Consider the following 12,245-nt stretch of genomic DNA (forward strand, 5'->3'; position numbering starts at 1 on the left):
TAAGACAGAACCGTTAAGAACGTCGCGCGAACAATATTCAGTCGCTGTATTTATGGAAAGCTATAAAATAAAAATCCATCAGTAGTGCAAGTGTTGATTAATTGTCCCTAGTTATCCCATTACATACCATTGCAGTTAGAATGGACAAAGATATGGCTATGTTGTTTTTGTAATAATCTGATAAAATTCCATTTGACAACAATAATGTTTATCTGATATAAAGCGAAGGATTTCAGTCACCATCGTTACTAAGAAACCAGAAAGTAGGCCGGAGGTATTCACGCATTAGGTGTGTGCAGTGTTGCCAGTTTTACTTTTATAAAATTACGTTTTTTTTTCGTAATCTATATCATAAAGAATTTTTTTTATTATTTTTTCGGGACTCCCGTAACCCCCGTAAATAAGGTACTGAAGAGTTAATCCGCCATTTTCCAGACACGCGGTATAATGGGTTTCTCGAAAACGGCTCTAACGATTTCGATGAAATTTATAGGTTGGGGGTTTTTTGGGTCAAGAAATCGATTGATCATAGTATTAACTTCTGAAAATTACAGCTGCATACATTTTCAGCAGTTTTCAGGCATTGAATTATCTTCGTTGTTAGGTAACATCAGACCGAACGAGATTGTTTTAGAGAAGTCTGGGTGACAGTACGTTTGACGTACCTTTTTATCTTCAACTGTACGTACCGAAACATACTCCACTGCATAAGTAGAGGACGTTAAAATTCACCTTCTGAGGTGGGAAAATTTACGGAAAACTCAACAGTGAGCGGATAAAAGGCACACGAAAGCATTAATTTCGGAGTTTTGGAGGCTTCCACGGTCGGAATCAATATATTGTCACATTAGATTTTTTGAGTTTTATAGTTTCGACATTCCTCTCTTCGGGAAATGGCCCAGCCGCGAGTTACGGCGGGAGACCGGGGAGACCATAATGCTGAGCTTGCCATAGATTGATGAACTGTGATTTTGCAAGCTCAGCACCAGGGAGTCTTCCTCGGCTCGTGCCGGAGCTCCGGAAGGCAGAGTGTGTGTGGTGGCCCACGGCGACAACACGAGTAGTAGGTGAGTAGTTCCTTTTTTTTTTATAAATTCATTTCGGTTATTTTCAAATAAATAGATCTTAAGTTTTTTTCTAAAATTTTTGAAGTTTTATTTTTTTCGGAGTGTGGGTTCTTTTTTTTTTGAAGATTTTTGGGGGCACGTGACAATATGGTCGTTTTCCGTGTTGGGACCGTGTTAATTGAGTTTTTGGACTCAACGTTTCGCACACTTTCGTAAGTGGCATCTTCAGGAGCAGGATTGAGAAATTAGAAATAAGGCAAAAGAGCACGGCACCTCAGTATGTCAAAACGAACTAGTTAGAAATACTGCTTCTTTCAAATCGTTTCTAAGGTTGGTAATTTTAATTAGGTAATAGTCAGAAAATCGCAGTTGTAGGAAAATTAATTAGTTGTTGCAGACAGAAAAATATATGTTTTACTATGCTTTACTTAAGTAATAATCTTGGGTTAATTCTTCGGTCAATACCATTGTAACATGTTTCAAATTATGATTTTTGAAACTATACATTTTTCATTATATTATTTAGCCTTATATTTGTAATAACATTTTTATTTCGCAAATACAAAGCGTATTGTAAGACGGCCCATTTGACGAATAATTTCGTGTTTCATCGCGTTTAACGACTTACGGAATATGGAAATATCGCTAACTCGCCTTATTCTAATTTTACTGTCGATTTTGTCAGACAAGATTCTAGAAACTACTGAAGTGGTTGTTGTGAAATTAAATGTAAAAGATACTCTGCTAAAATTTATCTCTTATTGCGTAGATTGTATTTAAAGTAAGCAGATTAATATGCTTCTACAACTCTGGTTTATTAGTCCACTTTATTTTTAAGTTTGTACATGTAAGGCTTCGTAAAAAAAAACAAAATTTAAAACTAAACTTTACAGTTCATTTCAAAACCATTTTTTTTTATTTTTCGCATACTTTCAGGTTGTAGTGAATTGATTGGTTAATAAGAATTTTTTGTTTATCACAATCTTTTATCACAAGCAGAGACGGATAGGATAGGAAAAATTTACGGACGCAAGTGGAAGGTTTAACAAATTCTGCTGAATTTAAGATTATAGAAAAGTTGGACGAGGGTGCCGGCGCGTGGATGTACCATGGCCACGATTTTCAGATAGTTCCATTCACCCATGATAACAACTGAAAATTCTATAACATCTTCTCAAAATTTTGTTTTCATGAAATTTGTATATGGAAGTATTATAGGGCGCTTAAAATTGTTGTGAAGATAAGATATACAAAATAAGTTGTAAAACAAAAAAAATATTTATTGCTTGGCGTCAACTTGGCTTATTTATTTCTATGTTATCTTTTCATGATATCTTTTATCATTGATCTTAATTAATTACAGTCTTAAGTAAATGTCTTTGTTGCTCTATTTATATTTTATTATCTGATGTGATATTATAGAATTTCGTGAAAAAAGGCTTTGTAATATAATGTTATCTTCTTTAACCTTTCTACCTCCCTCTTATGTGTTTATTGATTATTATTGATTAAGACATGTTTTTTAGTACTTTGTAGTGTTTGATATCTACATTTACGAAATATGGGAATTTGATGATATGATCACCTCATGGTGCATGACCAACACAAATTGTAATCAGTAAATAGCTTAATTGAGGCGTAAATCAATACTTTTATAGAAACTTGCAATTTCAAAGTACTTTAATAAAATTTCACAAGATAATTCTTGTTTTGGCAGCTTGTGTTTAGATGTTGAAAAATACGTAATTTAAAGTACCAACTGTATTACTAAAATCCGGATGTTACAAGCTTTAATGGGATCTTAATAAACAGTGGGTAAAACACGGTTAACAATTGAAATAGATTTCAAAATTTTATTATGATTACCATGAGTAAAATTTATGCACTTTTTGTATTTCATACATTTGCAAAATATTTTAAATGTTATGCAAAATAGGGACAAAAATTAGAATAGGAAGTACTGAAAATGATTAACTGAAAATCGCAAGTAAAAATTCTATTTATTGTAGGTCTAAACAGGGTTAATATCTGACGAACTAGAGAAGTGAATTCTAAACTAAAACACAAAAGAGTTATTTATGATGTAATATACAAGAACAAAATAAAATTACTTCTAACATGAATATCATACGCGATTTTTATTCAAACACTATAAAAAGCGACAAAAACGCTTCATTATTATTATTAATTATTGCGAACGAGATGAACAACATCGGGGTAGATATGAACAAATTCCTGTAAGCGGCAACCGTTTATGCTGACGCCAGTAGTTCCCCGACCTCCGAGATGGTGGTGATGACATCACCGCCTTGGGCGACGCTGGAGGGGAATGAGAGGACGTCTACCACTTCGGACACAAGCTGCGGACGTTGTTAATCGTTTATATTTTCAAATAAATTCGTAAAAGACTTTTCTGGCTTATATTCCTAGAAATCGTCAGTTGGTTATTAGTTGCAAACAAAACTTCGCATAAATGTTTGAACACCTGGGCATAAAGTGACACTAATAAGCGTTTCATGACTAACTCAACTTTTAGTTTTTTTAGTTTGTATAAAAAAATCTTCTTCTTTCTTTCCTTGCGAGAGTACATACAATTATTATTTTATATTGTAAATATCATTTTTAACCTACCTCCCTTAACAAATTCCATTAAAAATTAACTTGCTACATTTAGTAAAGACTAATAATACCCTCTAACATGCACACAGAGTTGAACACGCCTCACGGACGAAGAAAGTTTTGTTTAAATACCTTTGGAGCAATTTTTTAATGTTTCATTTATTGATTTTATTGTATTTAAACAACATTCAAGGATTAGTATATTATTTTATAAGGAGCAAAAGTGAAACTTTTTGCGGTGAGTCTGTAGAAGGGTGGCCGACAAATACAGACGGACCACAAAAAGTCACTTTTCTCCGAATAAAAAAAACTATTTTTTCTTTAAACGTCTGCAATTAAATTAAAGAAGTAATTTAAAAAATGGAATTATCAATTTTTTTAAATCAATGAATTAAGTTAACTGTTACTATGGTTTCATTGTCTAGGACAAAATTTCAAAAAACAGGTTGCGCGTAAATATCGCTTAATTTATTTATTATCTCTCATTAATAGAGAAATATTTGCCACAGAAATTTTTGGCAGGCTTCTATGTTTTACGTTTAAATGTCTGAAAGTCTGAACATGAAAGTAGTCAGTCTCTCAATGGACCTTTTTACAATAGTTGTTCTTTGCTTACATTCGAAAAGTGAAAAAGGCAAGCTATTATGTGTAACCTTGATACAGATCACTGATTCAAAACTTGCGCAAAACTCGAGATGTAGGATTAGATAAATTAAAGTATTAAAAGATAGGACCAAGTTTTTTGATTCCTCTGTTATTGTGTAAACCTTGTAATTAAAACAAGTATCTTAGAAGATAATTATGAATATTTTAAAACAGAATAAAATGGTTTTATTCTTATTAATTATTTCATCGGTGTTTTTGTTCGGCATTCGTGCACTTGAAGACGAGACTATAATTACACGTCTGGTAAATACAACCCATATCTATTGTGTTGGTGACAAAAATGTCAATTCAGCAATATCTACCTATCCACCTTTAGTAGAGCTTCAACATGCCGAAAATTTATTAGAGTCTGGAACCTGGGAAAACGACGACTGGATCACAAAAGATTCGAGTAACATCATATCACCAGTAACCGATAAAAGATGGGAAGGTATGTTATATTTGTAATGAAAATATTAGCAATACAATCACGGTTCAAAAAGTCAAACTAGTTTTTTGTAGTATGAGTGACTTACAACAGAATTTTACCATACAAAAAGAATTTGAGCCATGAACTTGTGTGATGCTTTGTCTAACACTTTTAATTTTAAGAGTTAGGATATGAAGTAATGATAATTTTTAATTTGATATTTTTTTATCATATTTCTACAGTACTTGTGAGTCAGCTCTGTTTTATAATTTTTCAAAGAAGCAGGATTCTGTTGTAGGCTACTATTCAACTTGCTCATAGCTCTATAAGCGGCAACATTTTTAATGAAAAACGAAAACCAAGTTCGGTTACGTTACGTGTTTTTTGCAACCCTAGAACCTCCTGCCTTTCTTACTTTAAAATTTGTGGTTGGAAGACTCTCAGTAACTCAGGTTCTACTATGACAAACATTTTCTTTCATGTCTATATTTTGAATTGTCTTGACGCTTGCGTAAGATTCTATTTTGGATTGACAGAGGTGTCAGAAATCATAAAATACTCAGTTCTGTCACTCTCACTGTACAACATTTACTTGTTATTATTATTACTGTCGTCCATTATTTTTTCAATTCCTAAAATTGTTAGAGGTATAGGTGAAATTTTATGTTAGTAACCCAAAGGAATAGGTGGTGGATTTAAAAAAATAAATAAATAAAACTAGGCGTGTGTATGATACCTGAAGTAGATTTTATTGATTGAAGTATACTATTTTTCAGATTTTGGTTTGATTAAATCAAATTATTTCTACTTTACCAATGCGACTTCTGCAATTTTCTCGCTTTACGGTGCAGAAAATATTGAAATTTTTGGGGACGATGGAGAATCACTTGACTATGTAAAACAATCACTCAATAACACCGAAGAATGGAACACGTTCACCATTTTTTTTAAAGATAACTACATAAATTATTTCATCAATAACAATCACATCAGAAGACATCCATTAAAACCTACACATCTGGCGTTGAAAACTGAAGAGGAAGCATACTTTAAAATGCACAATTGTAAGTAATAATAATAATTTATCAATCGCGTAAGTTGCAAATTTAAAATTGTCAACAAAAAGAACACCGAAAACCCTAAATATTTCAAATGGCTGTTAAATTTTAATACAAATAAAAGTATTTGCATCTAGTTTTAAAAAAGTTGAACTACATTGTATTAAGATTTTAAGTAACAGTCATCAAAAAACAAAACGCAGGCGGTTTCTTAAAATAAAATTCTTACTAAAAAAGTTCATAATCACTATTTAAAAATATCATAAAAACACGATTAGTACTATTTTAGTTAAAAAAAACTGCATGTGATATCATTACCCATTTCCACTTACCCCCGGTTATAGCCCCTCTATTGAATTTGACAAATTCGCTAACATTTTGATGTCAGTTTCAGTTTATAAAGATGATTATTACATAACCCCACGCTCCTCGATTTCACTTCAGAAATAATGTTTTATTAATACATGTCTGTTATTCTTCAGATAAATACAAAGAAGCAACTGATGTTACAAATACAAGAAGTGGTCCTACGTCTTTGAAGATTCCTCCGGTCAGTAATTCTGCTCTTATTCTCTACATTTCTTTGTGTAGATCATGTGTACTAGAAGTTGAATATGACGGTAAAATTAAGAACATTCCTTCACATATCAAAGAAACTACTGATGTGTTCGACGAATGGCAGGAGTTCAAAATCAATATAAATTCTTCTAAAACAAGTCAGGTGAATTTTACTAGAAAAAAGAACAACCAAACAGAAGACGGATATTGGAGACTCGATGCAAGACTCTATAACAACGAATACAATGTGGGTAAGTTGTTGAAAATTATCAGAATGTCGTCAAAATTAATCACGAAGCGGTGATCAAAAAATATTTTCTTTTTGATTTTTGAATTAATTCATCTATTTTACTAACTCTGAATACAAAAATTAGTAAAACGTTAAATTAAATTTTCTTTTCAGTGGCGTATAATATACCTAATGACATCAAACCCGAGGACGTACGCTGTAAATATTTGCAACCATCAAACACTGAGAAACCAAATAGAGCGAAACGAAGAGCGAACCCATCAGACTCTTCTACAGATGATATCGCTAAGTGTCTCTTAGGCATGGCTGATAAGTGCGACATCAGTTGTGCGAGTATTTTAGGAGATCGGTATTCACAATGTCAAGGACATAAGATTTGCGATGTGGAGGGTTGTAAGTGTCATCCGTGTTACACAGGCGATTGGTGTAACAAAAGTATGTATTTTTTTTAATTTCATATGTCATGAATAATATTTAACAAATCACAGGGGATGATACTGAAAGTGTGTGTCAAGTGCACCATGAATCTTTCCTAGATGATACAATTAAAGGTATGTAAAAGATAATTCATGTTTGGGATAATGCATGTATCTAAATCTAAAAATGAATGTCAAGAGAGTAATACTAATAGTGTTTCGAATAAAAACCATCAGGATTTCATAATGTTTGGACATTAATTTTGTTTAAACATTTGATAAGAAAAACTAAAAACCAAGATGTTAGAGAGACAAATCTAATTTGAAGATAACCAAGACGTCATAACGATATGTAATGACACCTTTGTTATTCTAGTCTTTGAGAAATATTTTTCAAAAAAATTATTTTTATCAAAAATTATACATAATAAAGATTCTACGTTAGGACAAGTGACAAAATAAATGTAGTTCAGAGATAATAATTAATAAAAGCATATTATACTCCTCCAGCACCAAAACAGAGGCGTGGACCGTTCGAACAGTTGTGACCTGGTCATAACATTGTTGAAGTAAAAAGTTGACAACTTTATGTTGTTATTATATAATAATAGTAATAGCTTCTGCGATATATTCACATTTATAAATTAAAATACTCATGGTCATTGGAGGAAACCAGTTCTGCACCAACCTCGTAGTAGTTCTTGCTGAATTGTCCTCTTACATTGTTTATACTTTTTTGCACTCATGACCTTTTTTGATGGCTTTCGCGCATTCACCAGGATGCGGGAGTTCAAATTTCCTGCACACGTGTATTTTAACTTTCCGTTGCCATGGTAACCGTAAAATACTCGGGTAGTGTCAACATTGTTGACGTGTTGAGGGCGCTGTCAATGCCGTTGTTTATAAATAACTCACAGTTAATCTCTTCAGTTTAAAGATTTATTCGTTGCAAAAAAATATTGTACGCAACACGTTCGTGTTCGGCTATCCCGAACTAGTTGTGTAAATTACTATTGTGGATTATTCGTTGATAACCTTTTTACTTCCTGAGCGTCTGTCTGCCGTCACGTCTAGATTTTTGGAAAAAAAATAAAAATTATAAAACAACATGTTGCAATTTAATTTTGAATCTGCTGAACCGAATGCTTTAAAATCTTGCAGATGTTTTAAGGTTATAAAGACCATAATAAATTTTTAGCCGAAATATATTTACTTGTCACCTCCAAAATATTGATGACGTCAGCTCAAAATTTTGCTGAATAAATCATATCTAAGATGTGCAAAATATGATGAGTCTGTACTTGTGATTTATCATTCCATTAATATTTGTTAAATTTGCGTATACAGGTGACTCAAAAAAATTATCATTGTATTTCAGGAGCGAAGCAAGATCTGTCGAAACAATTTTCGACCAATTTTTTTACAGGGGTTACAGGAGGCTGGATGTCATGGTCCAACATAATTTTATGGGCGGTAGTATTAAGCGTGATCATAATCGAAGGAGCAAGGCGCATCAAAAATCGATATACTAGATTATCCACATTATCAGTGGAAGATGGTGAAGCGGAGGAGCAACTCTCTGCAAGTAACATGTCTTACACTGATAATAGCAACAAGACTTCTACAGACTCCGTGTGTAACTTTAATTTGAGACTTAAATAATTGCTGTCTTAACTGAACTCAGTGTGTGTCGAGGTCGTATGAACTTTCTTAATACCGTAACATATCTATAAACAAGTCACACTTTTTACAGAATCACGCAACAAACCATACGACAACATAGATGCTTTTTATTGTACTTAAAATTGTTAAACGATATTGTTATACAATAAATTTGAGTAAAATTTACCACAAAATGTTATTTATAAGCTTCCTCTTCACTGTAAAGGTCGTTGATTTTTACACAATAGACCCGATTTTTTTACTGCTGTATAACTTTTAAAATTATTGCGATCTATTGTTTGTAAATAAGGTAGAATACATGTTTTATTCTTCTCTTTCAACTATGTGCACAAAATTATGAAACCCGCGAAAATTTAAAATTTGGACATACGCTGTGATCGTCAATAAAATGGAACCCTACTTCGTGTTTGAAACCATGAAATACGTTCAAATTACGAAGTAGTGAATCCTAATGGTGTAAAAATGACCTTAAATTAAAAACATAACATATATATGTAGGGAACATATTTTATTAATTTTTTCAAGGGCTGTAGAAAAATCTCTTCCCTCACTGGAGGAAAAAAATTCTACGAAATATAACGTATTTAACAAAAGTTTTGGGAAAAATTAACATCTTGGAACTCTATCCAGTTATGCAACAGTAGATTTTGGAATCTTAACTCTTTTCCGATATTTTAAGTTGTTTCTGGCCAATTCTCAAGAAAGTGTCATATGAGAAACTCTGAATTGTCGACTCAGTCTTCTTGTACACTTCCTACCTTATCTTTAACGGCTGTCTTCAATCTTTCCAATCTTCTTCTATATACAGCGTGTTATTGAAAGGTACGTACAAAATAAAATCGGCAATTGGTCTTGAAGTATGGGTGCTAAAAGTTAAATAAAATTCAGGTAAAAGTGTTCTTCTTTAAGAGATAAAAATTATTAAAATTTATGTCCTAACTCGTTGTACGCCTCTGATAAGAAGATCATCTCTCGTTTCTATAGCAACATTTAGTCTTAACAAAAGTTTTATTGTTACAGTTGCTAGGATTTACTAAAATAAATTAATTTTACCTATTCATCCTTCAGTGGCGTCTAAAAAGGTTGGATAAGGGTTGATTTTCCCCTCATCATTTTGATAACACAAAATCAGTTTTTCAGACTTCTTAGACTTCGCGAAGAACTGTCGATTTTGTTGTACGTACCATTCAATAACACCCTGTATTCGTGGTCGACCGCGTTATTTGCAAATTACCACATGGTACTCCTTTCGCGCATTCTTTTATAGTCCGATAAATAGTTCGTTGTTTTTGAAATATTTTTATTTTCAAAAATGGTTACAATATCACGTTTGGCCATTTGGCCAACCAACTCAGATACTGCTTTTTCTACCTTGATTTTGTAACAGAGCTATTAAAGCACCCAAATAACGTCAAAGCGGTTCGTTAATACCGGAAAGGGGTTCTGAAATAGCCATGACGAGAAATGTCAGTGGCAAATGTCAAATTAAATAAAGTAAATAAACGTCAAAATAAAGTTAACGAGATTTGTTTGGCAATAAATTTTTATACTATTCTGTGCAATTTCCCGTATTTCGGGAGGCGTAAGGACTTCACTAACTTCTTCACAAGACATTTTAACCAATTTTAACTTACAAAAATTCGAATTGATTCGAATTACAATTGTTGTTGTGAAACTTCGAACTTCAAATGTTTCGTGGTTCGTGTCATACCAACCCATCACCAACCATGGCAAAATTCCCCATATTTTAAAAAAACTCAAATTTCAATTAAATTTTGTGAAAAAATGTGCGCGGTAGAAAAAATACTATAAATAACTCGTTCATAAGGCCATTGTGGCATTCCTCCTTTACATAACTCGCGGCTTCGCCATTCGTTCTATAAACTTGGATTTGTGCCTTAATATTTGCCTTATGAAACTCGTTCTTTAATATACTATTTGGTAATTCCATTTTGTAAGCTATGCTTTAAGAGTACGATGCTACAATGACATTTGTAAAACAAAACAGAAAATTATCATTTATAAATAAATTGGTATAAAAAAAATTCCCAAAACTGTTGTAACATTTTCTCAGCTGCAAACCCTTCTCATATTTTCAGAAACAAACGTTACAAATCCATATCACAAATAAGTATACAGCTTATGATAAAATTAATACAATAATTCCCTAATTAAGTAAATGGATGGTAATACTCAAGTTATCAAGGGTGGTGTGCAGTCAAAATTGTATGCAACGTGATCAACGAATATTGTTTGAGTTTGTAACAGAATTAACTAATTCTGAGATAATTTTCTTTTTGTTACCGAACCTGATTGAAATGATTGGTACTATTCACCATACCACTTGTAAGTTTTCAGCGACTAATAAAAAGTTGGGTTATGACATTTTAGTAATAATCTCAAGCAAAATGCATTGATATCAACAGAAACAGTACTTACAATAACGTGCTACCAAGCACAGGAAACGACACTGTCAAAATCTCAATATACAACCACCAATGATTCTAAAATCTGAATAAATGTTCAAAACTCAGGTTGTAGAATAATCACACAAATAACACTAGTTTACAAATTTAAACTTTTTTTCGTATCCAAAAATAAAAAAAATATTTTTTACTTCTAAATTACTTGCTGATAACAAATCCAAAAACGGATTATCCTTGTCACGTCAGGTTTTTTCATAAATCAAAAATAATGAACTCTGCTCTTACCTTCACGTTAGTGTCAAACTGATTCATGTTAATGCACCATTGTCGCATAAAAAATGTCTTCGAGATCGTGCAAAGTAAGTGCAAATCAGTTTTGTTACGTTTATGGTAAAATTATAGTACCTAAAGCAAGACCCGTTCAAATATGCTTAAAAAGAAGGTATCAAGGATTTTGGGACGAAAATGTATTACTGTTGGTCTATTATAAGGGAAACTGTCAGTACTGTCAATAAAAGAAACGCTACTGTATATCATTTTTAATTTTCAGTCATAATGTTTATAATATATACTGGGTGTTGCTTTTATTGGATACAACCCCTGTAACTTCTTTATTCTTAAAGATAAACCTGTATTTCTTTGAGCAAATTTGTATCATTTTAAAAGATCTTTGTGAGGCTGTAGGCACCATGCGATTAGGCAACCAGATATACAGCTACCAAAATCACTACGCGCAAGAGCAGAACAGCCAAAAAAAAGCAACAGCAGTCGGAGGAGCAGGGGAAGCGCTCTCTCGCAACCATAGAATACCCTCCCTACAACCCAGCGCCTGAAGAGTGAAGACGTACAGTCCACCAGCGCTTCCGCGACATACTTTTATATTTTTTTGTAATTTTTGTTATAAGTCAAGTGTGCTTTTCGTAATGAATAAAGCCTTGTTAAAATTACTACAAGGCCAACCTCACATTTTTATTATCACTTCCCGTAGAAAAATCAAAAGCAACCAATTATTCTAAAATCAATACTTAAAAATTTTTAAATAAAACGTTAACATGTTATTTATTTACGTAAATGATCTTTTAAAATTATACAA

At 32.4% G+C, this 12,245-nt stretch overlaps 1 protein-coding gene across 4 annotated transcripts; it reads left to right on the forward strand.

Moving 5' to 3' along the window:
• The first annotated feature begins 265 nt into the window (after positions 1–265).
• On the forward strand, positions 266–12,099 carry LOC135137806 (uncharacterized). 4 transcript variants are annotated; one of them, XM_064067551.1, is made up of 7 exons: positions 266–1,067; positions 4,573–4,782; positions 5,538–5,825; positions 6,302–6,628; positions 6,781–7,062; positions 7,116–7,178; positions 11,819–12,099. In XM_064067551.1, the coding sequence occupies exons 1-7, from the start codon at positions 959–961 to the stop codon at positions 11,983–11,985; spliced, it is 1,446 nt and encodes a 481-aa protein (XP_063923621.1). In that variant the 5' UTR covers positions 266–958; the 3' UTR covers positions 11,986–12,099. The 4 variants fall into 4 exon arrangements, with proteins under 4 accessions (XP_063923621.1, XP_063923618.1, XP_063923622.1 ...); XM_064067548.1 differs by lacking the exon at positions 11,819–12,099 and adding an exon at positions 8,422–8,899 and having other exon boundaries at positions 287–1,067; XM_064067552.1 differs by lacking the exons at positions 4,573–4,782; positions 11,819–12,099 and adding an exon at positions 8,422–8,899 and having other exon boundaries at positions 292–1,067.
• Positions 12,100–12,245: the final 146 nt, after the last annotated feature.

Source organism: Zophobas morio, unplaced genomic scaffold (genome assembly GCF_036711695.1).
Source record: "Zophobas morio isolate AGI-343-1 ecotype UQ-CSIRO unplaced genomic scaffold, CSIRO_AGI_Zmor_V1 ptg000030l, whole genome shotgun sequence".
NCBI lineage: Eukaryota > Metazoa > Arthropoda > Insecta > Coleoptera > Tenebrionidae > Zophobas > Zophobas morio.